This window comes from Schistocerca cancellata, chromosome 1 (genome assembly GCF_023864275.1).
Source record: "Schistocerca cancellata isolate TAMUIC-IGC-003103 chromosome 1, iqSchCanc2.1, whole genome shotgun sequence".
Lineage (NCBI taxonomy): Eukaryota > Metazoa > Arthropoda > Insecta > Orthoptera > Acrididae > Schistocerca > Schistocerca cancellata.
In genome coordinates this window covers 1,253,830,003-1,253,853,761 of record NC_064626.1, presented here as the reverse complement: position 1 = coordinate 1,253,853,761, position 23,759 = coordinate 1,253,830,003, and the positions used below count along the sequence as shown (strand labels likewise).

The 23,759-nt window shown below is 43.8% G+C and overlaps 1 protein-coding gene across 1 annotated transcript in view; it reads right to left on the bottom strand.

The window, feature by feature from the left end:
• Window positions 1–23,759, bottom strand: part of LOC126143752 (Down syndrome cell adhesion molecule-like protein Dscam2) — a 726,918-nt gene that overhangs the window by 395,263 nt on the left and 307,896 nt on the right. The window contains exon 7 of the mRNA XM_049915449.1: window positions 21,626–21,827. Within this exon, the coding sequence (XP_049771406.1) occupies window positions 21,626–21,827 (202 nt within the window). The remainder of the gene's footprint in view (window positions 1–21,625; window positions 21,828–23,759) is intronic.

Sequence of the window (23,759 nt, the reverse complement as noted above, 5' to 3'; positions counted from 1 at the left end):
AGACATTTAGTAGTTCGGCCTTTAGTCTGTCATCCTCTGTTCCAGTACCACTTTGGTCACAGAGTGTCTGGACATTTTGTTTTGATCCACCTACCGCTTTGACATAAGACCAAAATTTCTTAGGATTTTCTGCCAAGTCAGTACATAGAACTTTACTTTCGAATTCATTGAACGCCTCTCGCATAGCCCTCCTCACACTACATTTCGCTTCGCTCCCTACAACTGAGCTCTTTCCATTTCGTTTCGCTTCATGTTAAGCACAGATATTGAATTTAAGTGACTGAGTGAAGCAGCACATTACTAATTCTGTATTGGGACATTGCGGGACTGCATTAACTTACTTTTTCTACATTTGGAGCTGGCTGAAGTTTTTCTAGTCATCTTGTATCCTTCTACAATCACTCAACGACGATACCTTGCTGTACACCACATCGCTATCAGAAAACGACCACAGATTGTTGCTCAGTCTGTCCGTCAGATCATTTACGTATAGAGAGAATAAGAGTGGTCCTATCACATTCCCCTGAGGCACTCTTGACAATAGCTTTGTCTCTCATTAACACTCACCGTGGTGGACAACACACTGGATTCTATTACATTAGAAGTCTTTGTGCCACTCACATACATCACATGAGCGGTGGGTGTACGAGTGGATTATCTATTATAACAACATATTCGAATACCGTTCAAAAGAGTGTTGGATACCTAGTTATGTGCAAAATTATGTTTATTTTTATTAGAGTAATAATTATACTTGTATTATCAGACGTGCATGGGATGCACGTAAGTACTGGTAGTAATCATAATGTGACCTAGGTCCCCGATTAGTTGCTAGTACGTTGATAAATTTAGTTAATATGGAGTCAGCTGGTAGTAATTAGAAAATTAGCTGGAATGATTTATGTAAAAAATTCTGTTCGTTTTAGTTTCATCTTCGTGGAGCGAAATATATAGAGTGTTAAAATAAATTCTATAGTTTGAGAGGTGCTATTATGGACAAAACACGAAAGAAATACATACCTAAGTAAGAGTGATTTCAGGAGTGCCGCAGGGGAGTGTCGTAGGACCGTTGCTATTCACAATATACATAAATGAGCTTGTGGATGACATCGGAAGTTCACTGAGGCTTTTTGCGGATGATGCTGTGGTGTATCGAGAGGTTGTAACAATGGAAAATTGTACTGAAATGCAGGAGGATCTGCAGCGAATTGACGCATGGTGCAGGGAATGGCAATTGAATCTCAATGTAGACAAGTGTAATGTGCTGCGAATAAATAGAAAGAAAGATCCTTTATCATTTAGCTACAATAAAGCAGGTCAGCAACTGGAAGCAGTTAATTCCATAAATTATCTGGGAGTACGCATTAGGAGCGATTTGAAATGGAATGATCATATAAAGTTTATCGTCACCGAGCGAGGTGGCGCAGTGGTTAGCACACTGGACACGCATTCGGGAAGACGACGGTTCAATCCCGTCTCCGGCCATCCTGATTTAGGTTTTCCGTGATTTCCCTAAATCGCTTCAGGCAAATGCCGGGATGGTTCCTTAGAAAGGGCACGGCCGATTTCCTTCCCCATCCTTCCCTCACCCGAGCTTGTGCTCCGTCTCTAATGACCTCGCTGTCGACGGGACGTTAAACACTCATCTCCTCTCCAAAGTTTATCGCCTGTAAAGCACATGCCAGACTGAGATTCATTGAAAGGATCCTAAGGAAATGCAAAAAAATGGTTCAAATGGCTCTGAGCACTATGGGACTCAACATCTTAGGTCATAAGTCCCCTAGAACTTAGAACTACTTAAACCTAACTAACCTAAGGACACCACACACATCCATGCCCGAGGCAGGATTCGAAACTGCGACGGCAGCAGTCCCGCGGTTCCGGACTGCAGCGCCAGAACCGCTAGACCACCGCGGCCGGCCCAAGGAAATGCAATCTGAAAAGAAAGGATGTAGGTTACAGTACGCTTGTTCGCCCACTGCTTGAATACTGCTCATCAGTGTGGGATCCGTACCAGATAGGGTTGATAGAAGAGATAGAGAAGATCCAACGGAGAGCAGCGCGCAGGATCATTTAGTAATCGCGAAAGCGTTACGGAGATGATAGATAAACTCCAGTGGAAGACTCTGCAGGAGAGACGCTCAGTAGCTCGGTACGGGCTTTTGTTGAAGTTTCGAGAACATACCTTCACTGAGGAGTCAAGCAGTATATTGCTCCCTCCTACGCCTATCTCGCGAAGAGACCATGCGGATAAAATCAGAGAGATTAGAGCCCACACAGGCATACCGACAATCCTTCTTTCCACGAACTTTACGAGACTGGAATAGAAGGGAGAACCGATAGAAGTACTCAAGGTACTCTCTGCCACACACCGTCAGGTGGCTTGCGGAGTATGGATGTAGATGTAGATGTAGAAATGGCCGGGAAACATTGGCTCCATCTTTTCTATCTTCGACATTGTGAAACACATCTCGTCTAGCGTACAAGTGCTCATTGATCTGAAGGTATGAACATTTGAACCCAAGTTTACTGGACTTTTTTTCTTGTTTTGGTCTGTTGTGCCATCTCTCAAAATACTGAAAGCAAAGAGTATACAATAGAAGACATGTTTTCACAGTATCGATGATAAACGAGTCCTTGTAGCTCTTGAGGTATGCATTTTAGAGTCCATGTTTACCAGACATTGTTGTCTTGTGTTGCTTCGTACTGTCACCTCTCAAAATATGGAACACTTTCTTAAAATATTTTTCTTTCACTTTCCAAACCTCATTGATGAAATATTATATTATTCATTCCATTCCAAATTCATACTGCTTCTTCAAGAACACAGTTAAAAAGAATTGGGGGTAAGTCACTGCCTTGCTGAATACGTGTATTTATTTCGAAGGTATTTCTCCCATAAATATCACTTTAGATAGTGTCTGCAAGTGTTTCACCAATTAGATTCGATAATTTGGACTTTACACCAAATTCTCTGATTAATTTATCTCTAGTTTTTCTCCCAACGGAATCAAAGACCTTTTTGAAATCAACAAACACCACTAAAATATCTTTGAATTCAGTAATTTGTGGCGAATGGTTGCCTTCAGATTAAATATTTGTTCAAATCTTAATCTGCCCTTCTTAAAACAACTTTGATATTCCCCTAAATGGCAGTCCAGTAGTGTTTCTACTCTGTTTAGTAAAATCTTGGAAAATATTTTATATGGAACTGATAGCAAAGAAATTTCTCTGTAGCTGTTAACATATTACAAAATTGTTAAGGCTTTCGTGGCCACTTGTTGACAAACTGCCTATTGGCTTCTGTCTCGGGTTCTTCGGCCGACGTTCATCTAATGATTTTTCTGACGTTTCGCCAGCACGAGTGGCTGGCGAAACGTCAGAAAAGTCATTAGATGAACGTCGGCCGAAGAACCCGAGACAGAAGCCAATAGGCAGTTTGTTAACATATTGTTTATTGTCTTTCTTATGCAGTGGATGTATCAAGGCTATCATGCAATGTGCTGGGATGTTTTATGTTTTCCAGATTTCCTCAAAGATTAATTTTAGCTCATTTTTTATTTTTGGTAAAGACCATTTAAAAGTTCTGCTGCAATACTCGTGGAGTATTCTGCACTAGTTTTCTTGTTCTTTAAGGTTTTAATTACCATACTTCTTCAATTTCTTTGATCGTCGGAGGTAAATCCTCTTCTTGGTTTTCATAAGTATTTGTGAATTCCGGCTTATGACTTTGTTCTGATAGAAATATTTTGCAAGTATTTCGCAGTTTTCAACATTACTGAAGCCGTCTGCTTTTTCGTCTAAGAAACGCGCACTTGTGGTTTCATAATCTTCAGCCTGTTCTTAAATGTTCGATAAAAATCACGGGTATTATTTGTGAAATGTTTTCCTCGATTGCTGCATGATTCCTCTATTCAAAATCTCTTTTATTTCTTCTAATTATTTTTGCTGTCCTTTATTTACTGTTTAAATTTATCGCACTGTTTAATGTTTCTTGAAAAATAACACTTTTTCGTCCTCTCTATTAAAGTTTCTTCACATTCTTCATTCCATCATATCTTCTGCCTGTTTCTGTTTATGCTAAATGTTATCTGTGAAACATTGTTAATTTCTTTTGATAATTCTAGCCATTCGCCATGTTTAGCGGTTTCAATTTCGACTTGATATTTTTGAACTGATTATTTTATTATAATAAGTATTGGTGTAGTACATTTTATTAGTTTTTATCTTAGTTTTATTTTATTACGTAGGAGTTTAACCACAATTTTAGAGAGGTACTGATCTGAACTACTTTCATATTCATAGTTTGCTTAGTACATTTTTTGAGAGACAGCAGCATAATCCATCTAAAATTCTGCCAACAAAGGGGTTTTATTTTATTTTTATTTATATCTTATGTATTATTATATGTATTTTAGTTGATATTTATTTATATAATTCAGTTATTCTTTGAGAATTTTCGGTGCATAAATCTAAAGATTAAACAAAAAGAGGTAGATAAATCTACTGTTACTTAGCCGAACTGAGGGATTAGCAGCATTCTTCAATGTAACTACAGTTCTGCAAAATTCGTTATTTACACTTGCGACCTCGGAATCCACAATTAGGAAAGAAAAATTTAATAAAAGTTTATCGATTTTGACAATTACAAAGGTTATGGTTTTATTTAAAAAGCCCTAATGAATGAATAAATTCAGCTTTGTGATGTGTTAAGATAAATTATCTGTGATACTGAAGCGATAAAAGCGCTGCAAATTGTTTGTATTTAATAACATCGTCATATTACTGGATCTGTACTCAAATTAAAATTCAGTTCCAAAATATTACTTTTATTGTTTCAATCTGGAAAAGTTATTTCAATAATACCTACAAAGCGTGTTCATTCGCTACGAAGTACCCATCCATTTAACTGTTTGCCGGTCAAGTCAGTGATATTGCGAATCTCTCTCTGTTCCCATAAATTAAGTGAATGAATCTCTCTGCCACTGTTGCACATTAATGTGGAAAGCTTAAAAATACCAACGGGATTGGATTTAGTCGCACATAGCCACACGGTAACTTTTACGAGCGCTTCCACTGCTATATCGGTGCTGCGATCGATGAAGGGACACCATTCGAATCCGGTCGAGTAAAAATCGTGCGACTCAGTACTCAGTTTGCAGGTAGCGAAAGACGCGCTGCGCTGGCGCAGATAATGCCCGGGCTTTGACATGAACTGGATCTACATCTACGCTGATGCTCATAAATTAAGTATAATTGCAGAATGTGGTGCCACACAACGTGGCACTACACAAAACTGGCGCTAATAGCATAGGCACATAGGGAACACACACGACACAGATCTGTAAATCCACAGCATTGGTGATAAGTTAAGGAAACCGTCCCGAAACACATGTGCTACAAAACGCCACTGTTTCCTGCGCATGTACCCCGACATCAGTATGGGATATACCACGAAGCACACGTACACAGGCCGCACAACGGGTTGGCATACTCTGGATCAGGTGGTCGAGCAGCTGCTGGGTTATAGCCTGCCATTCTTGCACCAGTGCCTGTCGGAGCTCCTGAAGTTTCGCAGGGGTTTGAAGACGTGCAGCGATACGTCGACCGAGAGCATCCCAGACGTGCTCGATGGGGTTTAGGTCTGGAGAATAGGTAGGCCAGTCCGTTCGCCCGATATCTTTTGTTTCAAGGCACTCCTCCACGATGGCAGCTCGTGGGGCCGTGCGTTATCATCCATCAGAAGGAAGGTGGGACCCACTGCACCCCTGAAAAGGCGGACATACTGGTGCAAAATGACGTCCCGATACACCTGACCTGTGACAATTCCTCCGTCAAAGACATGCAGGGGTGTACGTGCACCAGTCATAATTCCACCACATATAATCAAACCACGACCTCCATACAGGTTCCTTTCAAGGACATTAGGGGGTTGGTATCTGGTTCCAGGTTCACGCCAGATAAAACCCGGCGAGAATCACTGTTCAGACTATACCTGGACTCGTCCGTGAACATAACCTGGGACCATTGTTGCAATGACCATGTACTGTGTTCATGACACCAGGCATTACAGGCTTTCGTGTGACCACGGGTTAGTGGAATGCACCTTGCAGGTCTCCGGGTGAATAAACAATGTCTGTTCAGTCGTCTGTAGTCTGTATGTCTGGAGACAACTGTTCCAGTGGCTCAGGTAAGGTCCCGAGCAAGGCTACCCGCAGCACTCCGTGGCCATCTGCGGCACTGATGGTGAGATGGTGAGGTATCGGTCTTCTTGTGGCGTTGTACGCTGTAGACGTCCCGTAATGTAGCGCATGGACACGTTTCCTGTCTACTGGAATCGTTGCCATAATCTCGAGATCACACTTTGTGGCACACGGGGATCCCGTGGTAGGACCTGCTGTGTTTGACCAGCCTCCAGTCGCCCTCGTATTCTACCCCTCATAACGTCATCAATATGTGTTCTTTGAGCCATTTTCAACACACAGTCACCATTAGCACGTCTGAAAATGTCTGCACACTTACTCGCTGCACCGTACTCTGACATGCACTAACACACCTCTGCGTATGTGGACTGCTGCCAGCGCCACCGTGCGACGACCGCAGGTCAAATGCACCGCACGGTCATACCCCGAGGTGATTTAAACCCGCAAACCACCCACCAGAGCGTTGTTTCACAATTTATCAGCATTATCCTTAATTTATGAGCGTGAGTGTAGATCTCCATCTCCTTATGGTGTCTGGCGGAGGGTACTTTGTGCTACACTGTGACTTACCCCCTTTCCTGTGCCAGTAGCGAATCGTGCACAGGATGAACGACTGTTCGTAAGTTTCAATGCGAGCTCGAATCTCACTGATTTTTATCTTCATGCGCTTCTCGACTAAGAGGAAACAACATATTGGTTGACTTTTCTAGAAACATGTACTCTCTGAGTTTAATAGTAAACCACTGTGTGATACAGATGCTTCTCTTCTAGCGTCTGTCTGCATCTAATCTAGGTGGATACTCTACAAATCGCACTCAGGTTCGTAGCAGAGGGGTCAACGAACCGCCTTCACAATAATTCTTTGTTATTCCAATCTCGAACAGCGCGTGGAAAAAACGAACACCTAAATCTTTTTGTGCAAGCTCCAATTCCCTTATTTTATTATGATGATCGTTTCTCCCAATGTAGGTCGGTGACGACAAAGCATTTTCGCATTCGGAGGAGAAAGTAGGTGATTGAAATTTCGTGAGAAAATCCCGCCGTAAAGAGAAATGCGTTTTTCTTAATGATGTCCACCCAAATCCTGTGTCATGTCACTGACACTCTCTCCCCTATTTCTTGATGGTAAGAAACGCGCTCCCCTTCTTTGAACATACTCGATGTTAAACCGGTTTGGTAAGGCTCTCACACTGCTCAGAAGTACTCCAGAAAAGGACGCACAACTGTATGAAGGCAGTCTCTTTAGTAGATCTGTTGTGGCTTCTAAGTGTTCCGCCAAGAAAACGTCTATTCCACAACATTCTCTATGTGTTCTTTCCAATTTGAGTCGTTCGTAATTGTAATTGCAAGGTATTTAGTTGAATTTACGGCCTTTATATTTGATTGATTTATCGCGTAATCTAAGTTAAACGCATTCCTTTTAGCACTCACATGGTTGAGCTAATATTTTTCATTATTTTGGGTCTATTGCTAATTTTCGTACCATACCCGTGTCTTTAGTAAATCGTTTTACACGAATCCAATCACATAACTGAGACGATATTCCATAAGCAGGCAATTTGATTACAAGCCAATTGTGAGGTATGTTGTCAAAATGCTTCTGGCGGTCCAGAAAGACAGAACCAAGGTAATTCATAATATTCGAAAACAATATATGCTCCAAAATCTTGCTGGATATCGACGTTAATGACATGGGCCTGTAATTTAGTGGATTACTCGTATTGCGTTTCTTGAATACTTGTGTGAGCCGTGTAACTTTCCAGTCTTTGGGTACGGATCTTCAGTCGAGCGAGCGGTTGTATATGACTGTTAAATATGGAGCTACATCAGCGTACCCTGAAAGGAACCTAATTGGTATACACTCTGCTTTTATTAAGTGATTTAAGTTCCCTCTTTACTTTGAGGATATCTACTTCTAAGTTACTCATGTTGGCAGCTGTTCTTGATTCAAGTTCTAGGATATTTACTTCGCGTTCTTTGGTGACGGTATTTCGGAAGGATATGTTAAGTAATTATCAGCACTGACATCGATAGTATTTCTACTGCTATGGGGGATAGAGGGCATTGATTATGTTTTGCCGATGACACACTTTACATGTGATCACAATCTCTTTGGGTTTTATGCCAGGTTTTGTGACAAAGTTTCGTTGTGAAAACTATTATAAGCATCTGGCACTGAATTCTTCGCTAAATTTCGAGCATCTGTAAAAGATAGCAAATACTGGAGATTTTGCGTTCATTCAAATTTGACATGTTTTTTCGTTATTTCTGTAACAACGTTCTGACCTTTTATGTGTACATGGGGGATAATCTCCGTCGTTTGTTAATTTATTGGTATAAATCTATCAATTGTTGTCAATACTATTCCTCTGAATTCAAGCCACATCTGCTCTACTCTTACATTGTTAATTTTGAAGGAGTGGAGATTGTCTCTCAGGAAGGTATCAATCGAATTTTTAGCAGATTTTTTGAATAAACATATTTTTCCTTTATTTTTGGAGGATTTGGGAGTTATGCTGTTCAGTTTCCCAGTGTTCATTAATGCCTGTATCCGTTTTGGAGCTAGTTATTTGTCGAGAATTATGTGTTGCTAAGAGTTCGAGAGTGTTTTCACAAGCATTTACTATTCGAGTGTGCTCATGAGCTAACTGCGCGAAATAATTTTCAGAGAAAGTGTTTAACACAGTTCAGACATGTATTTTCGCCTACATATTGAGGGTAAATTGAAGTCTCCACCAACTATAACTGTATAAATCGGGTATGTGTTTGAAATTAGAAGTTTTCTTTGAGCCTTTCAGCAATTGTATCATCTAAGTTGAGAGGACAATAAAAGAATACAGTTATTATTTTATTCCGGTTGCCAAGAATGACCTCAACCCATACTACCACACTGGAACTACCTGCCTCAATTTCGCGACAAGATAAACTTCTTCTAATAGCAACAAACACGCCTATCCTATCTGAACATCGTTAGGCTCTTCGGAGAACTTTCGGCTGAAATTATCTCCGGCTTAAACCAACTTTCACTGCCTATAACGATTTGAACATCAGTGCTTTCTATTAGCGTTTTGAGCTCTGGTACTTTCCTGACACAGCTACGACAATTTACAACCGTTATACCGATGGTTTCTAGATCCACGTTTTTCCCGGCTTCGACCTACACCCTTTGAGACTGAGGCCATTTTTATTTTACTCCAACACCCTTCAACCTAAAAAGCCGCGCAGTCCACGCCACACAGACCCCGCTACCCGTGTAGCCTTCTCCTGTGAGTAACGGCCTCCTAACCTATTCAGCGTTCAGCGGAACCCGAAACTACACCACCCTGAGCCTCTAATTCAGACTTTCTACTCGCTCTGTACCAGGGTCCGTAATCGGTCATATCGACTCATTATTGCTGCAAATGGTGAGCTCTGCTTTCATCTCGCAAGCGAGACTGGCAGCCTTTATCACTGGAGTTCTTTGGTTCTTCTCCATGTTATGACCCAGCGTGACACAGTTTTAGCGACCGTAAAATCAGCGTTGTGTCAATGTCTGTGCGCTGCTACGGCCAGCGGTAGCCAGTCAGTGACAAGCTGCGCTTCCCTCGAACAACGCAAGCTACACAGAACGGCCGACACGTCAGGCGAAGGAAGAAGACTGCCAGCAAATTCCAGTGCACTGCTGCAGAGAAGCTAGCAGAGCGGAGTTGTGTTTCACGCCAAGCGTCAAGTGGAACGAATAGTGCGAAGCGTTTGCACAGCAGGATATCGTCGCAGTCCGCGGCTTAACCGGTAAAGTGTGTTTGTGTTCCTACGAGAGTTCCAGCAAGAGCACATAAGAGTTCCAGCTGCATTCGCTGTTACTGCTCCAGTTCCACTGCACCTCGTCTATCCGAAGAAGGATTTGCCGCTCTTCAACAACGCACGGTAACGCCACTGCAGAGCCGACGCCTCAGAGCAAGACTGTCACAACCTAGGGCATTGTACAACGATCTCATGAAGTTTTATTTTTATTTTATTTATTTATTTATTGTTCCGTGGGACCAAATTAAGGAGAAGTCTCCATGGTCATGGAACGAGTCAATACATGAAATTATAACACGATATTAGAAACAGATAAAATGAAATATAAAAAAAAAACATATTCAGGCGACAAGTCATAAGTTTAAATAAAGAAAATCAACACTGTTTAACACTGGAATTCGCTTAATTTTTTAGCTCTTCCAGGAGCTCCTCGACAGAATAGAAGGAGTGAGCCATGAGGAAACTCTTCAGTTTAGACTTAAAAGAGTTTGGGCTACTGCTAAGATTTTTGAGTTCTTGTGGTAGCTTATTGAAAATGGACGCAGCAGAATACTGCACTCCTTTCTGCACAAGAGTCAAGGAAGTGAATTCCACATGCAGATTTGATTTCTGCATAGTATTAACTGGCAATGGCAAGGAAAGCGTTTCTGAAGAAGAGAAATTTGTTAACATCGAGTATAGATTTAAGTGTCAGGAAGTCATTTCTGAAAGTATTTGTATGGAGTGTAGCCATGTATGGAAGCGAAACATGGACGATAAATAGTTTGGACAAGAAGAGAATAGAAGCTTTCGAAATGTGGTGCTACAGAAGAATGCTGAAGATTAGATGGGTAGATCACGTAACTAATGAGGAAGTATTGAATAGGATTGGGGAGAAGAGAAGTTTGTGGCACAACTTGACCAGAAGAAGGGATCGGTTGGTAGGACATGTTCTGAGGCATCAAGGGATCACCAATTTAGCATTGGAGGGCAGCGTGGAGGGTAAAAATAGTAGGGGGAGACCAAGAGATGAATACACTAAGCAGATTCAGAAGGATGTAGGATGCAGTAGGTACTGGGAGATGAAGAAGCTTGCACAGGATAGAGTAGCATGGAGAGCTGCATCAAACCAGTCTCAGGACTGAAGACCACAACAACAACAACAACAACATTAACTGAGTGAAAGCTGCTAACTTTTCGGAATAGGATAATATTGCTAACAACAAACGACATTAAAGAAAATATATACTGTGAGGGCAATGTCAGAATTCCCAGACTATTGAATAGGGGTCGACAAGACGTTCTCGAACTTACACCACATATAGCTCGAACAGCCAAAAATACCCTTTTTGAATCAGAAGAATTACCCCAAAAAATAATACTATACGACATAAGCGTATGAAAATATGCGAAGTAGACTACTTTCCGTGTTGAAGTGTCATTTATTTCAGATACTGATCTAATGGTAAATAAAGCAGCATTTAGTTTCTGAACAAGATCCCGGACATGGGCTATCCACAACAGCTTACTATCTATCCGAACGCCTAGGAACTTGAACTGTTCCGTCTCGCTTATAATATGCCCATTCTGTCTGATCTAATTATCGGTTCTTGTTGAATTGTGAGTTAGAAACTGTAAAAACTGAGTCTTACTGTGATTTAGCATCTAATTATTTTCCACAAGCCACGAACTTATTTCATGACCTACATTATTTGTTACTGTTTCAATATTACACACAAGATCCTTCACTACCAAGCTGGTGTCATCAGCAAACAGAAATATTTTTGAATCACCTGTAGTACTAGAAGGTATATCTTTTATATAAATAAGAAACAACTATTGCCCCAGCACCGATCCTTGGGGAACGCCCCACTTAACAGTGTCCCATTGGGACTGAACATCACTACCACTCTCAATATTGCGGAGAATTACCTTCTGCTTTCTGTTCTTAAAGTAAGAGTCGAACCAATTGTAAGCTACTCCCCTTACTCCATAATGGTCCAACTTCTGCAGTAATATTTTGTGGTCAACACAGTCAAAAGCCTTCGTTAAATCAAAGAAAACACCTAGCGTTCGCAACCTTTTATTTAATCCGTCCAAAACCTCACAGAGAAAAGAGAATATAGCATTTTTAGTTGTTAAACCATTTCTAAAACCAAACTGAACATTTGACAGCAAATTATGTGAATTTAAATGCTCCAGTAACGTTGTATATACAACCTTCTCGATAACTTTAGCAAACTCCGATGGCATAGAAATAGGTCTAAAATTGTCAACATTATCAATGTCTCCATTTTTTAAAGTGGCTTCACTACCGAGTACTTTAATCGGTCAGGAAACCGACCACTCCTAAAGGAAAAGTTACAGATATGGCTAAGTACTGGGTTAACATACATAGAACAATACTTCAGTATTCTGCTAGATACCCCGTCATATCAAAGTTGAGTATTTATGAGTCATTGAATAAATATGTGTTTTGCAAATAGGATTCTAGTCGTTTCAGTAGATGTGGTTATAGGTAGGTGTGCCAAATACACTCCTGGAAATTGAAATAAGAACACCGTGAATTCATTGTCCCAGGAAGGGGAAAGTTTATTGACACATTCCTGGGGTCAGATACATCACAGGATCACACTGACAGAACCACAGGCACATAGACACAGGCAACAGAGCATGCACAATGTCGGCACTAGTACAGTGTATATCCACCTTTCGCAGCAATGCAGGCTGCTATTCTCCCATGGAGACGATCGTAGAGATGCTGGATGTAGTCCTGTGGAACGGCTTGCCATGCCATTTCCACCTGGCGCCTCAGTTGGACCAGCATTCGTGCTGGACGTGCAGACCGCGTGAGACGACGCTTCATCCAGTCCCAAACATGCTCAATGGGGGACAGATCCGGAGATCTTGCTGGCCAGGGTAGTTGACTTACACCTTCTAGAGCACGTTGGGTGGCACGGGTTACATGCGGACGTGCATTGTCCTGTTGGAACAGCAAGTTCCCTTGCCGGTCTAGGAATGGTAGAACGATGGGTTCGATGACGGTTTGGATGTACCGTGCACTATTCAGTGTCCCCTCGACGATCACCAGTGGTGTACGGCCAGTGTAGGAGATCGCTCCCCACACCATGATGCCGGGTGTTGGCCCTGTGTGCCTCGGTCGTATGCAGTGCTGATTGTGGCGCTCACCTGCACGGCGCCAAACACGCATACGACCATCATTGGCACCAAGGCAGAAGCGACTCTCATCGCTGAAGACGACACGTCTCCATTCGTCCCTCCATTCACGCCTGTCGCGACACCACTGGAGGCGGGCTGCACGATGTTGGGGCGTGAGCGGAAGACGGCCTAACGGTGTGCGGGACCGTAGCCCAGCTTCATGGAGACGGTTGCGAATGGTCCTCGCCGATACCCCAGGAGCAACAGTGTCCCTAATTTGCTGGGAAGTGGCGGTGCGGTCCCCTACGGCACTGCGTAGGATCCTACGGTCTTGGCGTGCATCCGTGCGTCGCTGCGGTCCGGTCCCAGGTCGACGGGCACGTGCACCTTCCGCCGACCACTGGCGACAACATCGATGTACTGTGGAGACCTCACGCCCCACGTGTTGAGCAATTCGGCGGTACGTCCACCCGGCCTCCCGCATGCCCACTATACGCCCTCGCTCAAAGTCCGTCAACTGCACATACGGTTCACGTCCACGCTGTCGCGGCATGCTACCAGTGTTAAAGACTGCGATGGAGCTCCGTATGCCACGGCAAACTGGCTGACACTGACGGCGGCGGTGCACAAATGCTGCGCAGCTAGCGCCATTCGACGGCCAACACCGAGGTTCCTGGTGTGTCCGCTGTGCCGTGCGTGTGATCATTGCTTGTACAGCCTTATCACAGTGTCCGGAGCAAGTATGGTGGGTCTGACACACCGGTGTCAATGTGTTCTTTTTTCCATTTCCAGGAGTGTAGTTGGTTGAGAATAATGGCCCTCTTCACACTGACATGAGTGGCACATTGGAGCGTGTTGTCAACATAGATGACTACACATTGACGGCGAAGTGTAATTACAACATTTTATATGAGCCCTTCCAGCCATCAGGGCATTGAACTGGTGGTCACTGCGGATGGCCGCTGTGTGGGCCACAGAAGTATCAACCGAGCTGATAGCCACAGTAGCAGAGCAGCCACTGTGTGGCCCATGCAAGCACCCATCTAAAAGTCATCCACGGTGAACAGACTGCCACCGTGTGGTCCACGAAAGCATCGATCGAGTTGGCGGCGACACGAAATGGACGGCCGCCACGGGAGCCTCAATGAAGACACTACAGTCGTAGTGGCTGTTGTGGCATCGCATATGCCGGCGGCTACAGTGATGGGACGGCTGCCATGTAGCTCACAGGAGCGTCGATCGAGTTGGATGGCCATGATGATCTGACAGCCGCCGAGTGTCGTCCGGTCTAACACAGCATGTTGTTATCAACGGAGAGACGTCTACAGACGTTAAAGTAACCTCTGGCATGCCACAGGGGAGTGTTATGAGACCATTGCTTTTCACAATATATATAAACGACCTAGTAGATAGTGTCGGAAGTTCCATGCGGCTTTTCGCGGATGATGCTGAAGTATACAGAGAAGTTGCAGCATTAGAAAATTGTAGCGAAATGCAGGAAGATCTGCAGCGGATAGGCACTTGGTGCAGGGAGTGGCAACTGACTCTTAGCATAGAAAAATATAATGTATTACGAATACATAGAAAGAAGGATCCTTTATTGTATGATTATATGATGGCGGAACAAACACTGGTAGCAGTTACTTCTGTAAAATATCTGGGAGTATGCGTGCGGAACGATTTGAAGTGGAATGATAATATAAAATTAATTGTTGGTAAGGCGGGTACCAGGTTGAGATTCATTGGAAGAGTCCTTAGAAAATGTAGTCCATCAACAAAGGAGGTGGCTTACAAAACACTCGTTCGACCTATACTTGAGTATTGCTCATCAGTGTGGGATCCGTACCAGATCGGGTTGACGGAGGAGATAGAGAAGATCCAAAGAAGAGCGGCGCGTTTCGTCACAGGGTTTATTTGGTAACCGTGATAGCGTTACGGAGATGTTTAACAAACTCAAGTGGCAGACTCTGCAAGAGAGGCGCTCTGCATCGCGGTGTAGCTTGCTCGCCAGGTTTCGAGAGGGTGCGTTTCTGGATGAGGTATCGAATATATTGCTTCCGCCTACTTATACCTCCCGAGGAGATCACGAATGTAAAATTAGAGAGATTAGAGCGCGCACGGAGGCTTTCAGACAGTCGTTTTTCCCGCGAACCATACGCGACTGGATCAGGAAAGGGAGGTAATGACAGTGGCACGTAAAGTGCCCTCCGCCACACACCGTTGGGTGGCTTGCGGAGTATAAATGTAGATGTAGATGTAGATCTAGCTGATGTAAAGACCGTCCAGCATCTGCTAAACTGCTGTCATTCGTCTCCGACCTTGACTCCGAGCAGCCATCTCTACATCTTTTACAAGCTGCGACATAATCGCAGTACAAAATTTCTTTCTTTAATTACAGTCAAAAATAAGAAACAAACTGCCCTAAGATTATCGATTTCGGTCCGTAGTGACCATTTTCAGAACTGGTTTAAACAGAAGTTTTCTTATGTTATCCTAATACAGTGCATGGGAGTTTGACTTCATCTCTCTTTTTCTTCTACGCTTATTATTATGCATTGAGCCTGCTCTGTATTCAGAAATTCTCTATTTTTTAGGGGTTCCAACATCTCTTTTCTCCTGCTGGTTTGCAAGCAAAGCCTACTTTGGAAAGTCGTTTACGTCCATTCTTTGCGCCTCCGGTATTTGGTTATTCTACTTTCATTTGCTCTTGCTCCATCATATTCGATTAATAAAGTACCAGCTTTCTTTTGTTTTAAGCAGATCTGAAGCGAAATCAATAGTCTGATGACAATTTGTGCGTGATCACTGACTGGAATCAAGGAGAAAATTCTGTACCTATTGTATTAGTCCCATCTGGTAAGGGTCCGAGACAAACGAGTCGTTAGAACGAGGGCTTTAAAAGCTATCTCCTTCGTGGCTGGATTACACTTCCTCAGGATTCTTCCAATGACTCTCACTCTGCTATATACTTTTCTGACAATTAGTTTTATGTGATCCACGATAGGACGAAGGGCAGCCCTCTTCCTACTGTAGATCTAATTAATACGGTCGCGGCGGACACTGTTCCTGATGGAAACAAAGTTTTTATTGATCGTTCCACTTCAAATCGTCCCCTACGCATACTATCATTCCATCTCGGTAACCGAGTTGCCAGCGCGGCTGACCTTCATGTGGAGGAGCCAAGTTCGACTCCCGACATTAACAGTGATTTATACTTGGTGGGAGGACTGGATATGCGTACAGTAGCCTCCTGATGCAAATTGAAGACCTACTTGACCGAGTAATAGCGGCTCCTGGTCACAAAAAGTGACAACGGCCGGGTGCTGTGCTGACCCCATTCCATACCACATCCAATGACGTCACTGGCGAAGGACGACAAGGCGGTCGGACGGTATCGATAGGCCCGCCACGGCCTGTGCACGGAGTTTATGTTATGTATACTCTCAGGTACTGACTGCATGTGATTGCCTCCAGTGATTGTTCTGCAGTCGTGTAATCGGCTTGTTTAATGTGCAGTATATTAAACTTAATTGTGGCAGGGTTCAACTGCCAGCCCCGGCAGCAAATTTTAACCCTCTGCAGGCCTTCCTTCATTTCGTTACAATTTTTTAGCGTTGCAATGTCTCTGCATACAATGTTATTATTTGCGAATAATGTACAGAACTTCTGATGTTGTCCACTTGATAATTTATACATGCTCTGAACAACAATGGTCCTATACCAAGCCTTTGGGCACGTTCGAAGTTTCTTTTATGTCTGAAGATATCTCTGCATTAGGAATGGCATGCTGTTGCGGCGCGATACACTACTTTTTGCTGCCCTGCCAGTTTCCAGCAATGTTCATTTGTCTAGCTGAAAGCTGCAGTAGTAAATACTAGACCACTACTGTCTATTGCAGGTCGCAACATACATAGAATTTTCCGGTAAACGGGATGTGGCTAGCTACTGGAATAAAAGTTTTAACTTGGCAATGTAAATTTTCCGGTGTATTTTTACGATAAAGATCAGAGTTAATACTGCCAAGTCCATACTAAGTGGCAACACAGTGTAAAGTTCACACGCACACCACAATCACACACGTAGCCAGTTTATGCTATTGACACCCGTTACCGAAGTTAATAGAGTTCACCGGATCGTTTGGTTATGAAAATTCTCGCTCAAATGTTGTGAACTCTGCTCTACACGTAATACCTGTTCCAGTCTTAGGTCGCACAACTCGCCACGCGGTTTTAACTAACAGTCAAAAGCAATAATTTTTCTATTCCGTCCGAAATTCCAAACGACTTCAACTATACCGTTCACTTAAATACACTTTGTACTACTTCGCGAACTCGTAATTAGCATTTTTCCGCGATTTTACAGTACTTTCGTCGGAGCTGCTTTCAATGAGATGTTACTAGTTCGAACCCTCAGCCCCGACCCCCATAGATCACATCAAAGACTTCGCTAATTACTTGCGACTTACATTTACCGACCCGCCGGCCAGATGGGGTGTGACGGGTGAGAGATTGGCGCGATCCTGCATTTTTCTGATTGGCTGATATCACAAACAGCGGATCAGGTTGCAGTATTATCCCGCGCTATCCCGCGCTTTACTTCAATGACCAATCATAATAAAACATTTCTTTCTATGACAACTGCTAAATAAATAAATTTAGAAAAGTATCAAATATAAAAATACTCCTTCTGAAATTACCTGGACCTGTACAAGTGAACCACGAGACACTACATGACGTCATCTCGGAAATGCCAGATAGAGGACCGACCACACTGGATGCAGAGACTTTCATCACAGCGATAACAGAGAACGAGCTGACAGATGCAATTGCCAGGGGGGCTCCGACCAAGTCCCCAGGACAGGACGGCTTCCCAATTGAATTTTACCGCGCCTTTGCATACCTCATGGGACGGACCTGGATTCAGATGTACAACGAACTCCTGTTACCACAGACTGAGATACCTGTCGAATTCACGGAGGGTATCATCATCCCAATACCCAAACCACGCGGTGGCAGAAGGCCAGGAGATTATAGACCACTCACTCTCTTGAACTGCGACTATAAGATTTTAGCGCGCATCCTTGGGGCCCGCCTACGGTCTTCAATTTCTGATAGACTCCCCATAGATCAAACTTGCCTCGGCGGTAAGAGTAACGTACATACGGCGCTCGGTGACTACCGAGATATCATCGCATTAGCAGCGGCATGCCGAGTTCGTGGAGCACTCGTCGCTATTGACTTCGATCATGCGTTCGACAGAGTGGTTCATACCTTTTTGCATGCGGTGATGGGCAGATTGGAATCCCACAGGCCTTAATTCTAGTGATCATGCGACTGTTACACGGCGTGCGATCAAAGGTCTCGGTGAATGGACGGGGCACTGACTACATTGTTATTTCAAGGTCAGTTCGTCAAGGTTGCCCCCTTTCGATATTTTTGTATGCAATGGCTTTGGAACCTTGTCTATATGGTCTCCGAAGACGGTTGGAGGGAGTGCCGTTGCCACAACTGACCTTTCATTGCCACGCTTATGCTGACGATGTGATGCTGGTGGCAAGGACAGGCGACGAAGTACGTACGGCGTTGGCATGGATACAGCGGTACGGGATGGCGGCAGGAAGCGTGCTTAATCTACAGAAATCACGCTGCATAAATGTCGGTCGAGGATTACAACCGGGGGAGGAAGGCCCGCTCATGTTAGTTAAGAGCATAAAATGTCTAGGTGTTACATTCCACACGGATGTGCAGCGGACAGCAGCAATTAACTACCGACGCATATTGAAGCTGATGCGGACAATGGTGATGTTACAGAAATTAAGAGCGTTGGATATGATTCAGAGGATGGCCTATGTTAACGTATACCTAGCACCGAGACTCACTCACGTAGCGCATGTCCTGCCTTTAACGCGCACAATGGCATCACGGATACAAGCAACTTTCGGAACCTACGTGAGTGTGGGACACCTGTTTAAGATCCAATACACAACGCTTACGCTACCACCTGGAGAGGGCGGACTTGGTCTAGTGAACGTATATGAAAAGACACGGGCGTTATTCGTCAGTACGATTTTCCGACAGTGGCGCGGTCAATTTCGCAATATCTCGGGTGCGTTGGCCGATGTACTAGCGCCCACTTCAATGCTGCCCCCAGTCAATGTGAGACATATTTCACCGAAGCTCACACCAGACACTCCACTATGTTTCGGCTGCGCAACAGTGGACACTGATGAACATCGTTTAGCATTTAGTGGGACGGCTCCAGTGTGGCACTTAGCACAACAGATATTGGCGTTCCTGTTACGCTCCGCCCCTCACACAATTTCATCAGACACACTTTTTTTCCCCCAAGAATCTTATTTTCCAGTCCAAAAAACCAATGCAGTGACGTGGATACGGGGAATGGTGGTGGGCTACGTGTATAACGAATCGGAAAAGGATAAAATTGATTTTTGGCGTTTTCTCCTGGATGGACACACGAAGTTGCAACAGCATAAGAGATATGGGCAAGACTTCGCTAATTACTTGCGACTTACATTTACCGACCCGCCGGCCAGATGGGGTGTGACGGGTGAGAAATTGGCGCGAGCCTGCATTTTTCTGATTGGCTGATATCACAAACAGCGGATCAGGTTGCAGTATTATCCCGCGCTAACCCGCGCTTTACTTCAATGATCAATCATAACAAAATATATCTTTCTATGGCAACTGCTAAATAAATAAATTTAGAAAAGTATCAAATATAAAAAGACTCCTTCTGAAATTACCGATTAATTTGTGTTCTACTCACGATTTATTAGTACCATAAACTGACTGCACATTTAATTATAGTAATCCCCTGTATAGTTTAACTGGTACTTCGTGAATAAACAAAACAATTTTAATTTACTTCTGTTCTTCTTCACTCATACAACACTCATACTGCTAATTACTACTCATATAAAACAATTATAATTATGCAAATACATTAAATATTAATCAAACATAACTTTACAACATTGTTTTGACTACGACTGTTAGCACTGTCTTTCAACTGCTGACCTCTGTCGCCTACTAGTACAACTACGTGCAGCTCTGTAACTCACAAGGGAACCTCCCCATCGCACCCCCCTCAGATTTAGTTATAAGTTGGCACAGTGTATAGGCCTTGAAAAACTGAACACAAATCAATCGAGAAAACAGGAAGAAGTTGTATGGAACTATGAAAAAATAAGCAAAATATACAAACTGAGTTGTCTATGTGCAAGATAGGCAACATCTAGGATAAGCTGAGTTCTAGAGAGCCGTGGCCCCGTGGTTAGCGTGAGCAGCTGCGGATCGAAAGGTCAACGGTTCAAGGCCGCCCTCGAGTTAAAATTCTAATTTCTTATTTCCGCAAAGTTATGATCTGTCCGTTCGTTCATTGAAATCTCTGTTCACTGTAGTAAGTTTAATGTCTGTGTTTTGCGACCGCACCGCAAAACCGTGCGATTAGTAGACGAAAGCATTACACGGTACGGGACTACAAGTCCCACCGCCACACGTTCACCTGCCCATGTTAGGCAAAGTTTTCTGCCTGACTCATGTAGTACTATCACCGTCAGAGGGTGGTACGGGACTACAAGTCCCACCGCCACACCTCCAAAGTGAATTGCAGTGACGCAGTCACTGCCCTGTGGAAATTTACTGCCTCACCAACACAGTTAGACCGCAATAGACCGGTGATGCTGTATTGTAACATATCACCCCGGACTACAAGTAAAAGTAGAGGAAAGGACGTGCGTCTCCAATGGGAACCGAAAGCATTTGATCGCAAGGTCATAGGTCAACCGATTCCTCCACAGGAAAACTCGTCTGATATATTCTATACGACACTGGTGAAGGCATGTGCGTCACATGACAGGAATATGTTGTCGACCCACCTAATTTGTACACTTGGCAAATGGGTAAAAAGATTCTTCTACCTTGCCCGATTTAGGTTTTCTTGTGGATGTGATAATCACTCCCAAAAAAGTGATGAAAACATAAGAGTTTGTCACATGAACTGAAAATAAAGTATTAAACTTTTCACTGGAGGCAGGACTTGAACCAAGGACCTATCGTTCCGCAGCTGCTCACGCTAAGCACGGGACCACTGCGCTCCTAAGAGCACGCCATCCTTGATGTTGCCTGTCTTGCGTATGGACTACTCAAATTGTGTATTTCACTTATTTTTTCATAGTTCCTGTTTTCTCGATTGATCTGTGTTCAGTTTTTCAAGGCCTATCCACTGTGCCAACTTATAACTAAATCTGAGGGGGGTGCGATGGGGAGGTTCCCTTGTCAGGTCCATGTCAGCTGGTGACATCTGTCGATGACTCATGCCTATAACGACATCGTCCTAACAAGTGACAGGAACGATGCGAAGGCGCTACGCCTCACTGTGTTCTTATCATGTCAATATAGTCTTGGGAAATGACGGGAGCATTCTTGGCAGAATCATCTTCGCGCAGCTATTCGCTCTTACCCATCTCGAGGTGAACTTACCAGCAGGTGTGGCGTGACGTGTACTTGCAGCGGCGCTGTGACTTGCAGCGAGGCGTGCACCCGCTGCTCGCCGAAGGCGTTGTTTACTCGACACTCCCACCTGCCGGCGTCCTCCGGGCGCGCCCCCAGGATGTGCAGCGCCTCCTGAGACGCCCACACGCGGCCTGAGGACCCCACAGGTGTTCCGGACTCGTGCCACCACCTGCAAAAAATGGAAGATTCAAGATCATCTGCGACAGGTGCGAATCATTCTGCGTGAGCTTCAAATGATGGCCAGTAGCCGATCATCAATTATGGTGATCCAGGAACGAATCTGTAAGCCCCTGTCTTTCAGTGTCATATGAAGAACATACCCTTCTTCCTTGGATGACATACTTACAGCTGAAGTATTGGCGGTTTTGGGAATGGGCCATCTAGCCTCTCACTCGTGCACGCTTAATGTGATTACTAGGCTATAACGATCCTCTAAGTATCTTACCACTTTGTCAGCGAGCCAAATATACGCTGCTTGACAAAAACAGATAGCACGCAGAAGAACAGAAGAAAACAAAGTGAAACTACACGGCTACAGAAAGTTGATTACTAGGTCGAGTAGAATTTACAAAAAAACTTGGCAGTGTGAGTCCATTTATCAGTATATCGTTCCATCCCCCTCTGACCTGGATGCATGCACTGCTTCAGTGGAGAAGAGTGTCATGAAGCCGTTGAATCCTCTCCTGAAGAAATTGGCGCACAAAACTGTTGTACGAGGGGGTAAAAAAAAAAAAAACAAAAAAAAAACGGAATAACAGTGCCGTGGGCGGACTTGTGTAGTGAGCATTTCTGCCGCTAGACGTGTATAGCGCAACTCATTGCCATTTTAGTGCCGCCTGTGTTGTCGAACTGGCTTGTTCTGTTCATTTGCAGTGATTGTCTGCTTGCGTTGTTTTGTTCTTGGTTCGTTTATCATGATGGAAAGTTTAAGTGAAGAACGTGCAGCTGTGAAATTTTGTTTCTTACTCGGTACAAATACTGCGGGAACTTTTAATGTCACTGTTCATCTACATCTACATTTATGGAGTATAAATGTGGATGTAGATGAACAGTGACATTAAAAGTTCCCGCAGTATTTGTACTGAGTAAGAAACACCCAACGGTGTGTGGCGGAGGTTACTTTACGTATCACTGTCGTTACCTCCCTTTCCTGTTTCAGTCGCGTATGGTTGGCGGGAAGAGTGACTGCCGGAAAGCCTCCGTGCGCGTTCGAATCTCTCTAATTTTACATTCGTGATCTCCTGAGGAGGTATAAGTAGGGGGAAGCTATATATTCGATACCTCTTCCAGAAACTCGCCCTCTCGAAACCTGGACAGCAACCTACACCGCGATGCAGAGCCTTCTCTTGCAGAGTCTGCCACTTGAGTTTTCTAAACATCTCCGTAACGCTATCACGCTTACCAAATAACCCTGTGGCGAAACGCGTCGCTCTTCTTTGGATCTTCTCCATCTCCTCTGTCAACCCTACCTGGTAGGGATCCAACACTGATGAGCAATACTCAAGTATAGGTCGAACGAGTGTTTTGTAAGCCACCACCTTTGTTGATGGACTACATTTTCTAAGGAATCTCCCAATTAATCTCAACCTGGCACCCGCCTTATCAACAATTAATTTTATATGATCATTCCACTTCATATCGTTCCGTACGCATACTCCCAGATATTTTGCAGAAGTAACTGCTACCAGTGTTTGTTCCACTATCATAATATAATCAAACAATAAAGGATCCTTCTTTCTATGTATTCGCAATGCATTACATTTGTCTATATTATGGGTCAGTTGCCACTCCCTGCACCAAGTTCCTATCTGCAGCAGATCTTCCTGCATTTTCTAATGCTGCAACTTCTCTGTATACTACAGCATCATCCGCGAAAAGCCGCATGGAACTTCCGACACTATCTACTAGGTCATTTAAATATATTGTGAAAAGCAATGGTCCCATAACACGCCAGAGGTTACTTTAACGTCTGTAGACATCTCTCCATTGAGAACAACATGTTGTGTTCTGTTTGCTAAAAACTATTCAATCCAGCCACACAGCTGGTCTGATATTCCGTAGGCTCTTACTTTGTTTATCAGGCAACAGTGCGGAACTGTAT